General features: G+C 31.6%; 2 protein-coding genes across 4 annotated transcripts in view; one reads left to right on the forward strand and one right to left on the reverse strand.

Annotated features, from left to right (window-relative positions):
* The window catches only part of LOC145276815 (uncharacterized), a 475,667-nt gene that overhangs the window by 436,260 nt on the left and 19,764 nt on the right, over positions 1-19,643 (forward strand). The window lies entirely within an intron of this gene.
* LOC145277061 (general transcription factor II-I repeat domain-containing protein 2B-like) lies at positions 14,237-18,364 on the reverse strand. The gene is made up of 2 exons (XM_080128724.1): positions 17,066-18,364; positions 14,237-15,803 (listed from the first exon to the last, which is right to left on the reverse strand). Exon 2 carries the CDS (start codon positions 15,782-15,784, stop codon positions 14,237-14,239), a length of 1,548 nt encoding a protein of 515 aa, XP_079984850.1. The 5' UTR covers positions 15,785-15,803; positions 17,066-18,364.

Raw genomic sequence — 19,643 nt, forward strand, 5'->3', positions numbered from 1 at the left:
CCAGGGAGGGGTCGCTTTTTTCACCAATATTTTCGAAAGTCATCTCTTCTTTTCGATTGTCTAGCCTTAATTTTAACCTACGTCACTTCCTCTTTGGCGGTGGTCGTAACAGCAAAGACGTCACGTTTATTTCCCGGTCTTTTCATCTTTCGCTGTACGGATTCGAGCCTGCATTCCTACTATTTTTCTTTTATTTATTTATTTATTTATTTTTTTGATAAACACACGTCTCCAAACAATCAGGCATGCTAGTAAAATGTATAAAATTTGTTTGGCCCATTTTCTTTTGCTCACGAGTATATATATATATATATATATATATATATATATATATATATATATATATATATATATATATATATATATATATATATGCCATGGATGGATCTTTATAATTTCATTTGAACCCAAAACAATAAATTGTAAGGGCTACTTATTGGGGCCAATTTAAAGAAAAAATGACCTCTGCGATCTCTACAAAATTACTCAGCCAATTTTTGGTCTAATCATTTGAAATTTTAGATAACGGGTATTCAGACAAGCACCAAGCTTGGACGAATATTTGGCTGGCAAGAGATCCAATTTAACAGAGTTAACCTTGGCAGATTCTACCAAACTCTTCCGCCAATCTTAGGTCTAAATACATAAATTTTTTAATGTAGGTTATTTGGACATGCGTCCAACATTTTAATTGAATTTAAGCCCGAAACAATAAATGTTAAGGGGTAAAAATTGGGATCCAATTTTTCATAAATTGACGTCTTCGGTATCTTCCAACTTTTTTATATAGTAGTTAAGGAAGTCTATTATATAGGAAGGCATTACATTAATATATACATAAGCACATAAATTTATGAACAGTGCATAGGTCCCGAACAAATTTGAGGTCTGTAGTCTCTAGCAACTTTTCTCTATTGTAGTTAAGGACGCCTATTATATAGAAAGGCATCACCGTACATATTCACACTTTTTAATATAGACATATGCACAAAAAGTTATGAACAGAAGATAGGTCCCGAGCAAAGACAGGCGGAACTGCTAGTAAATCTATAAAAGTGAAAGTGTCTGTCTGTCTGTCTGTCTGTCTGTTTGTGTACCAAATAAGTCTCTCCATTTGCGGTCTACAGACTGGAGCTTGAAATAAGGGGTTGTGAGATTTGGGAATCTTTTTGCCAGTATTTGGGCCGTTAAGGAGTCAAAATTTTACGATTTGACTTTCGGAACTCTACCAAAGTCCTCCACCAATTTTAGGTTTAAACACTTGAAATTTTAGATATCGGTACCTTGGCCAGGAGTACAACTTATTAATGCGATTTATGCCCAAAATAATAAATGGTAAGGGGTAATAATTGTGGTCAATTTTTTTTATGCTGTCTTTACAAAATTACTAAGCAAATTTTTGGTCTAAACGTTTGAAAATTTACATATCGTTTATTCAGACATAGATCAAGCTTTTTAATTGTTTTGTTTTGTTCACAATTTGGCTGTTAAAGTTCAAATATTTGACCTTTGCGGTCTCTAGCAAACCATTAAGCCAAGTTTGGGTCTAACCATTTGAAAATTTACATAAAGGGTATTCAGACACACAGCAAGCTTTTTAATTTGTATTTGGGTTAAACTTTGGCTGTTAAGACGTTAAAGTTAAAGGAGTTGACCTTTGCAGACTCTACGAAACGTCTCTGTCAATTTTGGGTCTAAACACTTGAAATTTTAAATGAAGATTATTTGGGCATGGGTCACACATGTTAATTGAATTTAAGCCGAAAATAATAAGCAATAAGGGGACAGAATATGAGTCAAAGTTTTTAAAAATTTAACGTATGCGGTCTCTACCAGCTTTTTTCTATATCAGTTAAGGAAGTCTATTATATAGAAAGGAATTACATTAATATATACATATGCACACAAAATTAATAACAGCAAAACTGCTAGTATATATATATATATATATATATATATATATATATATATATATATACATATATTAGGGTTTGTGTTCCTTGTTAGAAGCGCTGGTTGAGTTTGAATAAAATCAATACGTATTAGATACATTTGAGGCCAAAATAACACATTATACAAAAATAAACAGATATTTTTTTTGTTTGAATATTATATTAAAATTTATAAATATATTTCGAAGATATACTTTATCATCAGTATGTCTTTATTTCTTTTTTTTTGCCATGTTGTTGTTGGCGCATAGAATCAGTACAAATCCGATTGTAGTTTTTTAGTCTTTTTAAATGTCGGAACGGTACGTTGGTCACGCGGAATTCATGTTAGGGTTTGTGTTCCTTGATAAAAGGGCTGGTTGAGTTTGAATAAAATAAAGAAAGAAATATAAAATGTTTCTTTTCTAGATAGCACTCGAAATATGGAGTAAAAATTAGAACAACATGTTTGTAACATGAGTTAGTGAAAGGGTATTTTTAATCGTATTCTCCATATCGCCTGCAATTATTTGTGTAGTAAAATTTCTGCAGGGAAACGCAGAAGTTTTTTTTTAGCGCTTCATTTGTGTGAACCATCATTTATATATATATATATATATATATATATATATATATGCTTGTTTCCCCATTTTTTTGGTTTTTTTTACATAATCATCACCACATCAAGGCCAAGGGGCCACTCGAGGATAAGGGTTAAAGTATGCAGTAGAAATCGGACAATATAGTAATTGTTAGTAATGGAAATTCGGTAAATTTGTTAACAAGTGGGACGGCTCATCAAGAACTTGTTTACGTTTGACTTGAAGACAGCCATATTGTAGTCAGCTCGAAAGAAGCTTTGTTCATGGAATCTACATTTAAAGTTAGGCAGCTTAACATTTTTCTTAGTTTTTTGCTGTTCTCCTTGTTTTTATTTCTTGTTTTTTTTTTCTAGATGATTATACCCTTAATAATTTCATTATTCCTTTTGCTTTAATTATTTATTTTTTTCTCATGCCTTTCTAACTTGAACTTAAATTATTCTTAGTTTATTAGTTATTTATTGCTTATTTCCTCCGCCGTGTCAATTATTTATTTCATTCTCCGTCGTTTCATTTATTTATGTGTACTTTATTACAAAGACGCAGTTCTTTTTCCGCTTTCCTAATTACTTTACAAGAAGTGCTGTAGTACTACATAATTAAGTATGTTCCATGTTTTTAGAATAATTCTTTTATCACGCACTCCGTTTTTTTTTTATTCTGCCACACGGAATCGGAACATGTGAGTCATTTGTATCATGATGCAATGTTCTTTTGGGGTATGGCTACTACGCAGCGAGACATGCTGGTGTTTGTAAATACCTCCACTGGACCATCTGTAAACAATTATACATTCAATGTAGCAACAAATCCTGGGAACATCAACCCGAAAGGGCAGTTGGAAATGACTTATATACCGTACATTACGACCATGTAATCCCTACAACCACCTACCTTGAAAATGTTGCTGTAAAACTTGATATAGTTTTATGGAATATGTCAGCGAGAGTTACAACCTTGGTTAAAGTGAGTGCCCCTAATGATGAAGGTCTGAACAGAGCTGAAAGGGAGAAATGGACCAAATATCAATGTCTCATGTATGATATGAAAAGACACTGGAATCTTAGAGAGATATCAATCATACCATTTATTATGGGTGCCACAGGGCTTATGAAAAAGAACTAAAAGTCCTATCTAACTAATATTCCTGTCGAACCAAGTGCTAAAGAGATCCAAACAATTGCACTTAAGGGAACAACGAGGATAATAAAAAGAGCTCTCGGTTGGTTTCAATAAAAAAAACAGGGCAATGTTGGCAGCTGGTTTGGCTGTCTCATACCATCGTTACAATATTCAAAGGAAGAAAATTAAAAAAAAAAGACGCTGCTAATAGATATTTTTTGAAAGCTGACCACGCAATATTCTTGCAAAATATCTTGCTGCTTGGCCTTTTCTTGTTAGTTTATGAAACCTATTTTCTTATTTGTTTTCTATACGATGACCTGCTGTATCGTACTGATACGGAAAATGATCATCTGCCAGGAATGTCAATATACATATTGCTCTACAGGGAATATATTAAAACTAGCAAAGGTACCCGTCGTTGACTGGGTTCTAAAACAGCGTACAGAAAATGGACTCTGATTTATGAAAATATGATAGGTTATGAAAAGGAAGGGTTGTAATGAGATAGCTTCGAATTTGAGGGTATCAAAACCAAAGCAAAATATGATGAAAGTAAAAATAAAATAGATAAATCCCATAATTTATTATACCATACCTGTTCACACTGAAACCCTTATCACAATATTCCGTGGATCTATATTAAAAAACCTTGTTAAACTTTGTGACATATTACCATTCTACGGAGGTCAGGCGCGAACGAACACCCCATAATTTTATTATACCATATTTCTTCATACTGAAACATAATTATCAAAGTATACTTACGCAGATAGATATGAAAAGTCTTTATTAAAGTTTGCGCTTATTTCCATTCTATGAAGGCCAGGCACGAACGCAGACCCCACAATTTTATTATACTATCCCTATTAAAGTTAAAACATACTTATCAAAGTATTCTTTTGTACATCTATATTAAAAACACTTGTAAACGCTTTTTTTTTAATTTTTAAATTTTTTATTTCCATACTTTGTGGGCGAGGCGCGAACGCAGATCCCACAATTTTAATGAAGCACTGTTCTGCCAGATTAAATATACCCATTTCTGTGTCTCGTACATCTTCTATCATTATATGTAATCAGTTTTTTTTTTAAATATTCAACCATATAGGAGCCTATTCGTGACCAGACACACACACACACACACACACATACACACACAGACATTCCGCTTTATATTATAGATATCAGATAAAACGGTATCTTCTCCATGTAACTTCAAGCAAATTCGTCATCGAAGAGTGTACCTATTTTTTAATTATTTTACCTTTTTCATAGTGCGTCTCAGCGATAGCATTTGTATTTCTTTTACGAACTTGCAGAAAAATCTCGTAAGAATTCTGGGAACATTTTACCCTTCCTTGTATTATTTGTATTGTAGAAGCTATTGTTTCTCATCTTACGTCTATTTTTTTGCAAGGTTTCGATTAATTAACCTTCTGACCTTTTTCAGATGTATATTGTCAAATTTGGGGATTTCCTTGTCGAACATGGAACGGAATTTCGAACGTAAATCTACAAGGAAACATGCTTTCGTTTCTTTAGCCTTGCGCGGGTAAATATTCTGAGCACTTTGCAATTAGAATTATTCAAACTCCAGAAAAATGTCACTGGGACCTGGGTATTACCTCGTACATTATCCTCCATGCAGAAGAGTTCAGTGGGATATACTTGAACAATGTCCGATGTTACATCGGCGATAACGTTGCTAGAATTACACTCACCATCTAATACTAAATATAAATCTTCATCCAAAGTGTGAACAGATACTTGTAATGATTTAGTTGCTATATATATATATATATATATATATATATACAAGGTGACCCATAAAAACGGGCCCCAACTCTAATTAGGCCCCGTTTCTTAGAGTTTTGTCCGAATGAAATGAAACTGTTGTTATAACTAGTTTATTATATTCAAAACATCACTAGGGTCTTCGGCTCTTTTTCTCCTTACTGCAGCATTAGCGCAGATTGATTTGCAACTTTTTTTCAGAAAATCAACATGCCACTGGTGATGATAGATGGGATTTGATGTGATAGGAACATATACCAAAAATTAGATTCCCATCTTGAACAGAAAATTGAGCATTTAATTTTAAAAATTGCGTAGAAAAACGCTTAAAATCCTTTATTTTCATAGCCTTTTTCAAAACAATGACTTTGTAAATGCCACTATTTTTATAAAATATTCAATTAACATTGATATATTTATATAAAATACACTGAAAGAAAAATACATACATGAATTATAATTTTGATTATGAATCAAAACTAGCAAAATATCTCAACTTTTACTGCATTGATTAAATTAAAATTATAAAAAAAGCTAATTAGCAACTAAGTCATTTGAGTTTCACAATTCAAAAAGATATGTGGGGATATATTACACAATATCACAACTTGATACAAGTTACAGAACTGTGACCTTTGAACGTGTGACCTTACACGTCCTTGATCCCTGATCGCGGCCCAGTTATGATCTGCACCCTGGTCGGTACAGTTATGATATGTCGACTGGGCAACCAGGTCTGCCAACCGTTAGTACGTCGCGTCACCCAGTGAGTTCTTCGTTAAGGCGTTGGGGATTCTTCTCGGATGCTCGGTCCTCAAGGCCTGTTCTCCGTGGATCGTCTAGTTATTCTGGGTGTTCGTTGACGGATACGGTGTCACAAATGGCAAATAAAGAAATATACAAATATAGGGATCAACGCACATCAGCAACAAAACTCCGGAGGTTGGTTAATATAATATATATTTCGGAAATTCATAAAAGAAATATTTACACCATATACATATAGTTGACAATTAATTAAAGCAAGCAGTTAGTTCTACAACTGAGCTTCTGTTGTTGAAATACCTGGTCGGTATCGCGGACTTTGCTTAATTCTCGTTAAGTGATCGACACGTTATAAGCGTTGAGTTATCAGGCAACAAGCGAGGGGGAGAGAGAGAGGAGAGGTGATTCTGCCGAGACGGATAACTCGACTTAGCTCTCTTTGACTCTGATTCCGGACTCTCTCTTCTTCTCTGTTCTGTTCTTCTGACTTAATCTCTGATTTTTCATTTCTTTTATAATACAATTATGGAATGATGACGACACCCATGTTCATCATCGACCAATCAAATTGCTTGATTATAATTCGACGGGGCCTTTTCTGATTGGTTGATTATACTTCGACAGGGCCCTTTTTCATTGGTCCATTTCCAAAATTGGACTTACTCCTCCTTTAATTAACGCCCAACTTACACGTTGTATTAATTAACTCCTCCCTGGCTTACTAATGGAATTTTTTTTCATATCCAGGAAAATTATTTTTCCTTTGACTTAAAGCAAATCACGCGATTTTATTTGTTTTAAAATTATCTATTGATCTCATTTTTCACTTTGATAATTCAAAGGAATTTTAGTTTATCTTTGAATTAAGTTCTGGTTGTCGGCCATTCCATTATATCACACATTTTGTTTACGTCAAAAGACCAAGAATGCATTTGTCGCTTTGAACTTATCGGACAACACATTTTCCCATCCGAGCAAAAATATTTCATAACTCCAATTTTCGTTCGACCTGATTCACCAAATGACAATTCTCGATAGGTCATATTATTGTTTTGAAATTTCGGACAATTCATTTTTTCCTATTCTTTGTTCTAAAACATAATACCAAGTCACTGCGTGTGTTTCTCTCAGATCAAAAACAACCCGACTTTTCAACTTGTCAAATTCACAGATCAACTTGGCTCATAGTTTTGCCAATTGCGGGTGTGAAATCCCCACCCCTCCGTCTACTGCACAACTATTATTTCGGCCATTGTAGATCAAACGCCTGTGCATTTTGGCTAAAATATTTTATGCATTCTTTTTCGCTTTTGAAGTCTAGAATGTGATTTAACCTCTCGCTACAAAGGCACTTTTGCAGCCGCCATCTCAACAACAGACTTAGCTCATAATTTATTCACAAAAAAAATTAATGATAATTTTTATTCCTTCAACCCGATCATCGTCCGGGAACAAAAAATTACTTTTAACCAAAAGAAACGTCACATCAACCCTACAGGTCTGATGTGGCCTCTCTTTAGGGTTACAGAACCATGTATTTTAATTTTTTATTAGAGGCAACTTATAATAGAACTTAATTGTTCTTTATAATTTCCTTTTGAGGAAAATGAAAATCTAATTTGTTTGCACAATGTTTCTATATCTAGTTTCCTGCCCATATACAACTTTTTTTAGAAAAATCAATTAAATTTGACCAGTGTGTGGCTGCAAAATTAATAGCAGTAATGTTTTTCATTTTTTATTTTTATTTTATTTTTTCAGTTGTTCAATATTTCTGGAAAAATAAACAAGAAAAAACAAGCAAAACAATTACTTTAAAACACTTATTTTTTATATTTTTGCTATGTAATATGAATAAAACTAACTATTGTTTGGGTAAATTAAGAAAACTAATAAAATTTAATGGATAAATATTTATTTACCTAATGGACAAAATCGTTTGAATGTCCCGCTCTCTCTCATCCAATTTATCTGAGTTTATCATTGATATTATATTTAACGGAAGTAGTTCAAAAGCACTATATTTTGAACAGTTTAAAATAGTAATTTGGATTTTAGTTAACTGTTTTGTTCTCTAAATCATATTAAAATATACTCTTGTTGGTTAAAAAAAATATTGTCGGTTTTGATTTAAAATTAACTAACTGCATACACTTGGATGATAAATTTGACCAAAATGTTTAATTTATCATAGTGTTTGAGGATAGACAACTCTAGTCAATAATTACACTAATCTTGTGATTTATGTTAGCTATCTTCCTTGATTCAAGGTCCCAATTTTCTAAGTGAACTTCTCCACAAGAAATGCCAACAGCATACTCAAAAAGTATTCTCTGGTCTTCACACTTAAATTATTTGTTTCTTCTGTTGTCAGATAATGATGATCAGGAGGGACACTAATTTTTTAGAATTCTATTTGAGGCAAATCTTGATAATTATTGATACAAAGTTTACCCAAAGGACGAGTAAATGTTGTTAGGCTTTTTGTTGTTTCATCAATTAATTTAAACATTGATGTGAATGGTAGTTCTTCTAGTGAAACCTGAAAATTGAAAATGTGCATGTAATAGAGCCAGATTACATAATACATACCAATACATTATTTTATTTTCCACAAAAAAAGGAACATAATTGCAGGAGAATCTATAGAATTAATATTACCTCCTTGTTAAGAGGACAAGTGCAGATCATGTGCCTTGTTTAACAGTTTTCTGTCTTTCACTTTACTGCAAAGCTATCACATCTCAAGACAGGAAATTTACAGCTACAAGAAAATATATTAAACCATCTGTCTAGCTGTTCCTTCATTCTTTTCACTTTGATTGCTGAAAGATATTTCCTGTCAATCTGTTTGGCCATCTTATAACAAAATATATTGACCTTCTGTCCTATATAATGTTATTTTAACAAGGAAAATTGTGGATTGACTGTTTGCCGAATACTAATTATTTCCCTCGTAATTAACTTAGAAATCTCACTATTTTTAAGTGGGGATAACTGTTTACGAGGAAATAACTAAACTGGATGACTTGTCGTGAAGTTAGGGGTACTGTTTCATACAAATGACAAGGTGGACCAGCAAATTTTGTGAACCACGGGTTAAAACTGAACGTCGTGCTTTTACTGACATTCTAATATGAAAAGTAAAATAAATAGATTATAACTGATGGAAATTATATTAGGCTATCTTCCAGTTTCATACGTAAGAATATAAGTGCTACTTCATAAGAAATAATGAAAAACTTGTAGAGTTGAATTAGATGTATTGAAGAAAGAGGATCAAACCAAATCAGAGGCATAGTAGTGTTTAGTTTAGACTTTTTTAGCAGATTTTAGCTCCTCCTTCGACACCATGAATTTATCCATAAAGAGATTCATTCTTGCTGTAGTTGTGCAATTTTAAACGAGTGTCTAGAGTTTGAAAAGCCAGTGCTTGTGCATATATGTTACTATGCTATTTTTAATAGTATTTTCAAATTTAATTTAATTTTTATGAAATTTTTGTTTATAAATTTTTTAGGTTAAAGTACAGAATAGTTACAATACAACCTCTTTCCCATATTAAGAATGGATTTCTAAATAACAAAGGTATTTGAGCACAATAACATAGGTGCCCAAATTACGAAAAGCCTTTAAAAGAGTTTCCGTATTTACGTGTATTAATCTTTGTGTGTTATCTGATTTTAAAACTATAATTTTAGAAGAAAAATACGGCTTAAAAACGAATCCTCCATAAAAATAAAAAAATAATAAAAAATTGGCACTAATTTTCTGCAAAGCATTTTTTATTAAGTAGAAAAACTTGAAAATTTACGTGGTTATGTTTCGTAAAGAATGTGTAGAATAAAATTGTATGGACTATTTTTTATTTGTTTTGTTTTAATATAAAACTGGAGTATTACTATATTTTGATAAAAAATTCAAATAGAATTTGATGTGAAATATTAGGGTGGTGCAGAGTAATATTTCTGACGTGCATTTGAACGTCAAAAACTGCCATTACTTTTGCACCAACCTAATAGAAAAACAAATTAAAAAGATAAAATAACTATGTTTAAATTCACTGCAGACACTTCAAATGTAATTAAATATATTTTAAACAAGTCTTTTTCGTTTTTCCTTTCGAAATAATTTAGCCTAAATCGTAATGTTTTCAAATTAAATAATAAACTAACGTCAATGTTCAATATCAATAACGAGCGTGTTTTGCGACGGTGAAATCTAAAATGTTTCCACCCCCAAAACTTCCTGAATGAAAAAGCGAAGTTTGGTCGTTATTATTTACAAAGCATAATTTTGCCTTTACACTTAATACATATTTTATTAATTATTTATCCTCACTCATTTTATTTAGAAATGTAGTTTAAAATATATTCTAAATAATGATTCCATTTTCTTAACAGTACGGATTGTTTTGATGACGGGATGTTCGTGATAATTAACCGAAATACTTTTAATCGCTTCAATTTTTCAAATTTTAAAGTAATTTCCTCAAGAAAAGATATCGATTTTGAGAAAAATATTTTGTGTAGGTCTTTTCTATGTCAAACCCCAACTATCATCACCATTGCCTCACCGGGGTTCCAAAATCGACCTGCCCTACTACAGCATATGTTCTAGATAGTCTACATTTTTTATGTATATATTGTCGCGGTCCGAATCCCGGAGGAGGCCGGGAGAACAAACATGATACTCCAAGGAGGACGGCGATTTTTTTCCGTTTCTTGGCTCGTAGAATGAGAGGAGAAAAAGCTAACGATACCTTAATAAGGGAAAAACGTTATGCGGTGTAATCTTAGACACGAAGAACGACGAATGTTTTCCCTCTTTTTTACTGGCGTCCAAAAGGAAAACGAACGGAGAGCACAATGAAAATAGAAGAAAACAAAGAAATGTGACATATTACCCCGAAATGGAAATAATAAGAATCCTCGATTCGGACTTATACGAGAAACAGATTTGTGAATTCCTCCTCTTCTATCTCCCACCAAACAAACTTTTGTGTTGTGTATTCCGGCAGATACTCGACCGGAATTTACCGTGCGGGAGAACCTTTAAACGAACTGTTGACCCCATCTCGTAACTACACCCCCTTTTTCCTGTGGACTTAAAGGCGACCGCTTTTACTTCTCCATTATGAACTCTTTTCTTTTGCCATTTTCAATCCTGGGTTATTTTTTGTTTGTCTGTTTGTGTGTTTGTTTATTTGATTTTATACAAAAAAAAAGATAAATAAAACCCATATAAAAAATACATAAACTATATTTCTACTTCCGACATCCTCATTATTTGATATTGAATTTTTTGTCTCCCCTTTGCATGCTCGTTCTTACTGTTTTAATTAGAGACTGTCTAAAATTCGATAGACGATTAAATTTGCTTACACTCGCCTGGTTTGGTGGTAAATTCGCTAGTCCTTCTTTAAGCCGGTTGCACGCACTAACCGTACGTCTATGTGCTGCAGTAAAAGTTACTGCTGTTCATTTAATCCTATAGGATTTCTATGTCTTCCATCTCTCCAGAGGAGTAAGTAGTAGCAAATATTTATACTGATTTACACCTTATTTGCTTAAGTCAGTGCAAAATAGACAATGATAATTAAAAGTTATTTTAAGTGTTTAAATATCAGAGTAAAGCAAGTTAATGAAAAGGATATAAAAATTCACATCCTAGTTGCATGGTAAAATCCGAAGTCAATGTGTTTAATAGCAGTGTGGTAAAATAATCCAATTTGTATTTTGAGTAATCCACATCACAAGGTAATAGTATGAAGTAGGCATTTTCATGGAGAAATTTTCTTTGTTTATCTAACGAGTCCGGTAAAAAACATGTATATAGGTCTGGTTGATCTGTTTATTAGTAAACATATACTTTAATATATATATATATATATATATATATATATATATATATATATATATATAATATTTTGATAATTATATGGATTCAAATTCCATTCCAAAATAACTTCAAATTGTAAATAAAATAAAATAAAACCGCTTTCAATAGACAGGCTACACAAATTAAGAGAAACTGAATTGAAAGATAAAAGAAAAATGAAAAAAGACCAATTTTAAATTGAAAAAATTAAAAATTAAAAATTAAAAAATAAATAAAATGAAAAATGAAAAGAATAAATACATAAAATAAATAAATAAAATAAAATAAAAAAAAGATAAAAGTAAAAAAAAGAAAAGAGAATGCTTACGCGTAATAAGTTGGCGAATAGAAGAGGAGATAAAATCAAATAAACGGGAAGGAAATTAAGGAACAGGGAGAGATAGAAATTTGAGAATAATAATAAAACGATAAGAAATAGAGGAGGTAGAAATAAAAACAGAGTAAGAAGAACTAAGAAAACGAAGTCAACAAACCTTTATAAGATAAAATGACAGTTCGCGAAAATAGGTTAGATAGCGGAAGTAGGTCAGAGCGTCCAGGCATATGCAGAGAGAAAGGAGGAAAACTGAACTGATATAATGAAAGAAAAATGAAAAATTTTCAATTTAAAAATCAAAAATTAAAAATAAAAATAAAATAAAATAAAAATAAAATGAAAAATGAAAAGGATAAATAAAATAAATAAATAAATAAAATAAAATAAAAATAAAAATACAAATAAAAGTAAAAGAAAGAAAAGAAAAGAAAATGCTTACGCGTGAAAAGTTAGCCAATAGAAGAGAAGATAAAATTAAATAAAGGGGAAGGAATAGATTAAGGAATAGGGAGAGATAGAAATTTGAGAATGATAATGAAAAAGATAAGAAATAGAGGGAGTAGAAATAGAGACAGATTAAGAGGAACTAAGAAAACTAAGATAAAATAACAGGCCGCGAAAATAGGGCAGATGGCGAAAGTAGGTCAGAGCGCACATGCAGAAAGAGAGGAGAAAAAAGAACGCAAAATCAAAATCATTCCATGTCAAGTAGAAATTCCAGCTTAAATAAATTCAAATCAATTCAACTCAAAATTATCTTATCTTATATAAACAGTAAAAGTCTTGCTAATTTATATGTATTGACAATATCCTTTATATGACAATATTAAACTGAAAATTAGTAACTATAATAATCTGTGAAAGTAATCTGCAAAAGTAATACTAGGCGTATTAATAAAATGTGTTATAAATATTATAATATTAATAATAATACTTTACTGAAAAAATAACATAATATTAATAATAATACTTAACTGACAAAAAAACACCATGACATATAATTTAGTTTTTAGTTAAAAAGTTATAAGTATTTGTTATATGTATTTAGTGTTATGTTTTCACACATTTACAGGGTTACAGAAAATGTATGTTATTTTATTTTAAGTTAGCTGTATTTAAATTTTGTCTTGTGTTTACATCTAGACGTTAGTTCGTTCTTAGCATTTATTATATAATTAGGGAAGGTGATAATGTTAACTGCTTCAGATATACAAAGATAACAAAATTGACCCATGTGGTGTATGATCTCATTTTTTCCAGTATATAGTCTATTTAATTGAATAGGGAATTTTCTTATCCTCCAGACCAGGGGTCGGCAACCTTTTGTTTAGCGTGTGCCGACTTAGGGTTTCAAATTATTCAGCGTGCCAACATTTATTATTTATAACGATCAAGGTCAATATACCTGTTCTCTATATTTATTTCATAAAATATATAATAATGTCAAAGTTTATAAATAATGTGAAAAAACTGTTTCTGAAAAGTTTTTATTATTAATGGGACCCTTGTCCTTGCATGGTCTTTGCCAATTCCTCAATGTCGGGAACATACTTTGTAACTTTGAGCTTAACACAGTTTTCTGAATGTTCAGGTGTTAGACGACTTCGACGTGGAGACAACACTGCTTTCATGTGAGAGAAAATTTGCTCACAAGAATAAGTTGAACCAAAAGCTGAGAGAAGAGCAAAAGTAATTTTCTTCAAACAGATGAATGAGCTTGGGAGGGAGATCCAACAGTTCAGAATAGCACCAGACTTTTCAAAATTTTCATCTTCCAGAGACTTTCTTAGTTCAGCAAATTTTTATGTCCATATTTCTGAAGACCTAAATTCAATCTGTTGCATTTCAAAATCATCAATGTCCATCCAGCTAAAAAGTTCCAGTTGGGCATTTGTCAAATCAAGCATGTCGGGCTTAATCAGATATGAAAATAAGGATCCATGAATGTAGAAGTCCTGGCTTCGTTTTTCGAATTCTGCTTTGAGTGCTTTCACGTACTCCTGAAGCTCATCTGTGTTCACTTCGAATTGATTTGCATGATTTTTCACATTTGGAAAGTACTTAAATGCTTTGATGTTGATGTCACGGGTAAAAATGTCAAGTTTCATTGTAAACGCTTTCCAATAGCTGAAAAGATCAAGGACTGTTTGTCCCTGTCCTTGTAATTTCAAATTAAGCTCATTCAAATGTGTGTTTATGTCGGTCATAAACATCAACTTCAACAACCAGCTTTCATCATTCAGCTGAGGGAATCGTTTCTGTTTTTCATCAAGAAACATCTTAATAGCCTCAAGACAACAAACAAATCTAGCTAAAACTTTGCCTCGACTAAGCCAGCGAACATTGTTGTATAACAGAAGATCTCCATATTCACGCTCAACTTCTTGTAGAAGCGATTTGAATTGCCTGTGAACCAATGAAGAGCGAGAAATAAGAAAGTTGATTATCTCAACAACAGTTTTCATCACAGAGACCAAATCCAAAGACGAGGTCTTTGCACATAAGCCCTCCTGATGTATAATACAATGAAAACTTAACAGTTTGCGTCCAACATGATTTTCCAGAAGTTTTACAAATCCTTTCTTCTTGCCAACCATTGCAGCAGCACCATCGGTTGTTACGCAGAATAATTTGTTCAAGTTAATGTCTTGTTTAGAAAAATAACCAGTAAATGCACACAAAATATCTTCTGCTTTGGTTGTATCATGAAGGGGTAATAAACAACACAACTCCTCATAAATGTGATTATTCTCGAGATATCTTGCAACCACTGCTAGGCGAGACGCATCGTTTACATCGGTGCTTTCATCAAGAGCGACACTAAATACAAGGGATTGCTTTAATCCAGTTGTTTGCTTAGTTGTCACATTTTCAGCCAAGTCAGATATGCGCCTCTCAACTGATCTTGCAGAGACTGGTATTTCTCTAATTCGAGAGAGTATAATGTCCTTATTTTTTAAATCACGAAACAAAACTTCAGCACCACTCAAAAAAGCTTCTTTGATGTATTCACCATCTGTAAAAGGTTTACCATTTAAAGCCACACACTGGGCTATTTTGTAACTACATTCAGTAGCTTTACTCTTCATTCCAACAGCTTGGCTCAAAATAACAGTTTGTTTTTTGAAACCAGAAATAGCTTTTTTGATGGCTTCACCTTTTTCTTCTGAAGTTTTAAACTTAGATTGATGTTTGGTTTGAAAGTGCCTTTGTACACTAGATGTGCGACACACAACACTTTCGCAACAGAAAGCACAAACAGCACGATCCTTTTGTTCCACAAATCCATATTCTATTGTCCAATTGTCTTGAAATGGGCGATGATCAAGTTTTCTTTTCTTTTCAGTCATATCTAACAGCAGGGGTATTCTGAAAATATAAATAGGCCTAATTACGTAAACATCAATTATGATATATATAAAATACCAAACAAATTATTCTTGCCTTTGCTGTGGGAGAACCAGGATACATTTTAATAAAAATTGTGGAGAAAAATTATGTACAGGGTGTCCCAGAAAAAGTCTAAAGGTTTTGATTAGCTCGAGCTAGGATCCTATTCGTGCGTGGCATTCACAATTTAAAAAAAATATTTCATCCACGTATTCCTCCAATCATACCATTTTGTTTAGTATGAAGATGATCGAAATTGCTCATCTCTTCTAATCCCAGTTACGAGCTTGAAAATTAAAAGTACAATTTCAAGAATTTGAAAGGCAAATATTCCTTATCTTGTATTCATATTCTGACCACTGAACAATTCTGTAACTCTAGCACCCTTCCTAAATTTAACACCCCTCAATTTCAAACAGCAAATAAAATGTTTAAAACTAATAATTTTCAAAATTTTTTTAGCTCATTGTGTTTAGGAAAGATTTTTCTTAAAGAAAAGTAAAACTTTTTAAAATAAAATCTCATATAATTAATTTTATCGTAAAAAATATCACAAAAAAGTCAAAGCTTCCTTACTGCGCGTGAGCGTTTTCACGTAATAGTTTCAATTTCAATTTGTAAATTTGTAAATTCTTGAAAATTTTCTATGATTTTAAAAATCGATAATTTTTTTTCTATTCATCAAATCCTTTTCATTTTTTCAGATTTTATGTAAAATTCTACGCTCTTTCGAATGGAAATAAAATTATTTTCTGAAAAATTCATTTTCATACTTCTTTTATTTATTTTTACCCCCCCCCCTCTGTCTAAAAGTATGAAAGTATGAATTTCTATTAAAAATTCGTCTCGGAACACTCTAATTTATATCTTTATTTAAAGATCATAAAAAAATGAATAAAATAATGTGTTGTTTTTTTTTAAACCTTTATCCCTTCATTTTTAAAATAAACGCTAAAGTTTAAAATATGTACATTCTTTTATTTTTTAAAAAAGATTTATGAGCTGTGTAATTTTTTTATTTTTATCATGCTAAAAAAATTAAAGTTTCTTTAGTCTTTCCCTTAAAATTAAATTTGCTCTTTCGAAGATCTGCTAAAATAGCTATTTTATCTGTATCGGAACACTTAGTAAATGTTACGAAAAAAAAAAAACATGTAAAAATATTTAAAAACAAAAAAAAAATATAAACTGAAAGTTATCCCTTCTATTTATAATCATTATTTAAAGCTTAAAGTACTCACAACAAACATTCTCCTTTTTTCAAATAGAGTCCACGTGTTTTTAATCTCTCTTAGAGCTGATGACAGATTTATGACAAGCTTAGTGAAAGAAAGGGTAAGTGGTAAGTTAGAGAGTTACAGTATAGGGAGATAACAAAAATGGAAGTTTGTTTTGTTTTGGTAAGCTTTAACCCCAAAATGACCCATTGCCAGTCATCGTCTCTTCACAAGGGATGGTAAATAGTGTCATTTAGTGTGAAAAAAGGAGGGGTTTTACATATTGTTCCAGAACATTATAATCATTTCTCACTCTTTCTCTCTCTTTCTGCTAAACGAACGACAGACAGACAGCCAGACAGATATTGAAAAAAAAAATGACTACCAAAAAATAATTTGTTTCCTAATAAGGTTTATCATATTTTGAATATGGTAGCATATACTTAGTTTCATTACAAAACTTAAATAATAATAAAAAGCTAAAAACAAAAGTTTTATAATTACAAATAAAAATTTATATACTTTTCTTAACTTTTTTTCCGGCATTGTTTTTTTATTTGTATAAATATTAAAATAAATTTAAACAAAAACAAATAAACTCCATGTTACACGTGTTGTTATTATCACTGGTAAGTGTTTTATTTTAATTAAGATAATCATAGTCAAAAGATTTTTTGGTTTACATATACACTTTTTATAATTTCAAGTTAAATTTTATATACACTTCAAGGCATCCGTAGATTTCAAATGTCAGCGCTGCTGCTGATGTAAACAAAACTTCCGGCGATTCGTTGAAATTTTGGGCGGATTTTATCAACCTATCTCTGAAAATATTGCTTTAATTTCCAAATTTATGAATTCTTGATTATTTTTATTGTTGATTTTTGTAGAGGAATCATTCATTTACTTAATGGTCATTTATTTTCGTCTGATAAGTTACTTTTTATATATTTATTAGATTTTTTTATTATGATTTTTGACTAAATTTTACATTTGCAACTCTCTCACGCTACGTTGTATTTCATCTGGGTCGGTGAGACTGAGTCACCAGACTCAATTCAAAACGCATTTCAAAATTATAGTATCTGACAGAACATACTTTGAACGAGCATGGAGCATCTAACGCCTACGGTTCGCACGGACAAAAATAAAACGCGTTTTCTTGTTGTGGGCATGCACTTAGGTGGCAAGAGTACGCAAGAGATCGCAGATATCCTCATAATTCCAAGGAGAACTGTTTCCTTTTGGCTGTATGAAGTTTAAAAGATTTGGAGGCTCGGCGTGCCATTAGAATTGCTTGGCGTGCCACCTGTGGCACGCGTGCCGTAGGTTGCCGACCCCTGCTCCAGACTATTGATTAATGTTGTTAAAGATGTACGATTATTATGATTATTTTGCGACCTTTCATTTCTGAATGAATGCAAGTGGTTTGAAATTCTTATTTTTATTTAGTTTGAGGTTGCACCTATATAAGTGAATGTTTTCAATGTTTTATCATTCTTTTGTAGTTTATCCATCCTAGTATTGGGAAGTTGAGTTGAGAGAGGACCTGAAGATGTATAACGCAAGTGTTGGTTAATCTTCTGGTTTTTATTGGGAATTATATTATTAGATTTGATATTCTGGTTGTTGTTGTAGTTTTTGTTGTTGTTGTTGCTGTTGTTGTTGTTGTTTTTCTTGTTGTTGCTGTTGTTGTTATCAGAACCCTGACCATAAGCATTCCTATGTGTACTTGTGCCCGGAATGCTTTGACAATATTCTCCATGGGATTGGTTGTTTGCATGTTTCAGCAATTGCGTGAGTGTGCAAGCGTATATCACGTCTTTGTGCATGCAATGGTTATTAAGAGGGTATTCATTTTATTTTGGCAGTTACATTTGTTATGTATTGCATGAAGGGGAATATTCTGAGCTTGTTTAATTTTTATGTTAATTGTGGAAAGTATTGTCCGTGCTAGATTAGACATTATACAGTATGATATTTTTATAGAGTTTTTTTTAAATATTGTACTATACTTATTCAGGTATTTAAATGATTTTTCCACTAATCTAAAGAAGTCGGGGGTATGTTTGCTTGTAAGACTTATAATAACAGGTTTCCATACGAGTTGATTGTTAGATGATATATATATATATATATATATATATATATATATATATATATATATATATATATATACCTAAATCAATAAATCGTTATTGCAGGGATTGACCGCTGTCTAGAATAGAAATGTCCAGTTTTCTTCAACATCTTTCATTTATTTCGATACGTTTTGTGATCAAGAGCAGAAGACCGCTTGAAATATAGAAATAAACTATGTAATACAAAAAAGTAACATGGTTTTCATGCTTCCAAAACCCTCATTACCGGGAAATAACTTCTAGAAACGTACGTGGACTTTTAACATTATATATATATATATATATATATATATATATATATATATATATACATATATATATATCACCATTTATATAATATATATATATCACAACATTTACATAAAAGGAAATTTTGTCTATGTGTGTTTGATTTCGTTCCCTATGAGCTCGGTAACTGCTGTGCCTATGCTTATGAAATTTCACAGGAATGGAACTTTATG

Source organism: Euprymna scolopes, chromosome 5 (genome assembly GCF_053919585.1).
Source record: "Euprymna scolopes isolate OS-2025 chromosome 5, ASM5391958v1, whole genome shotgun sequence".
NCBI lineage: Eukaryota > Metazoa > Mollusca > Cephalopoda > Sepiida > Sepiolidae > Euprymna > Euprymna scolopes.

Coding starts and splice junctions, on each gene's coding strand:
- LOC145277061 (XM_080128724.1), bottom strand. CDS start 15,784: ATGACTGAAAAGAAAAGAAAACTTGATCATCGCCCATTTCAAGACAAT.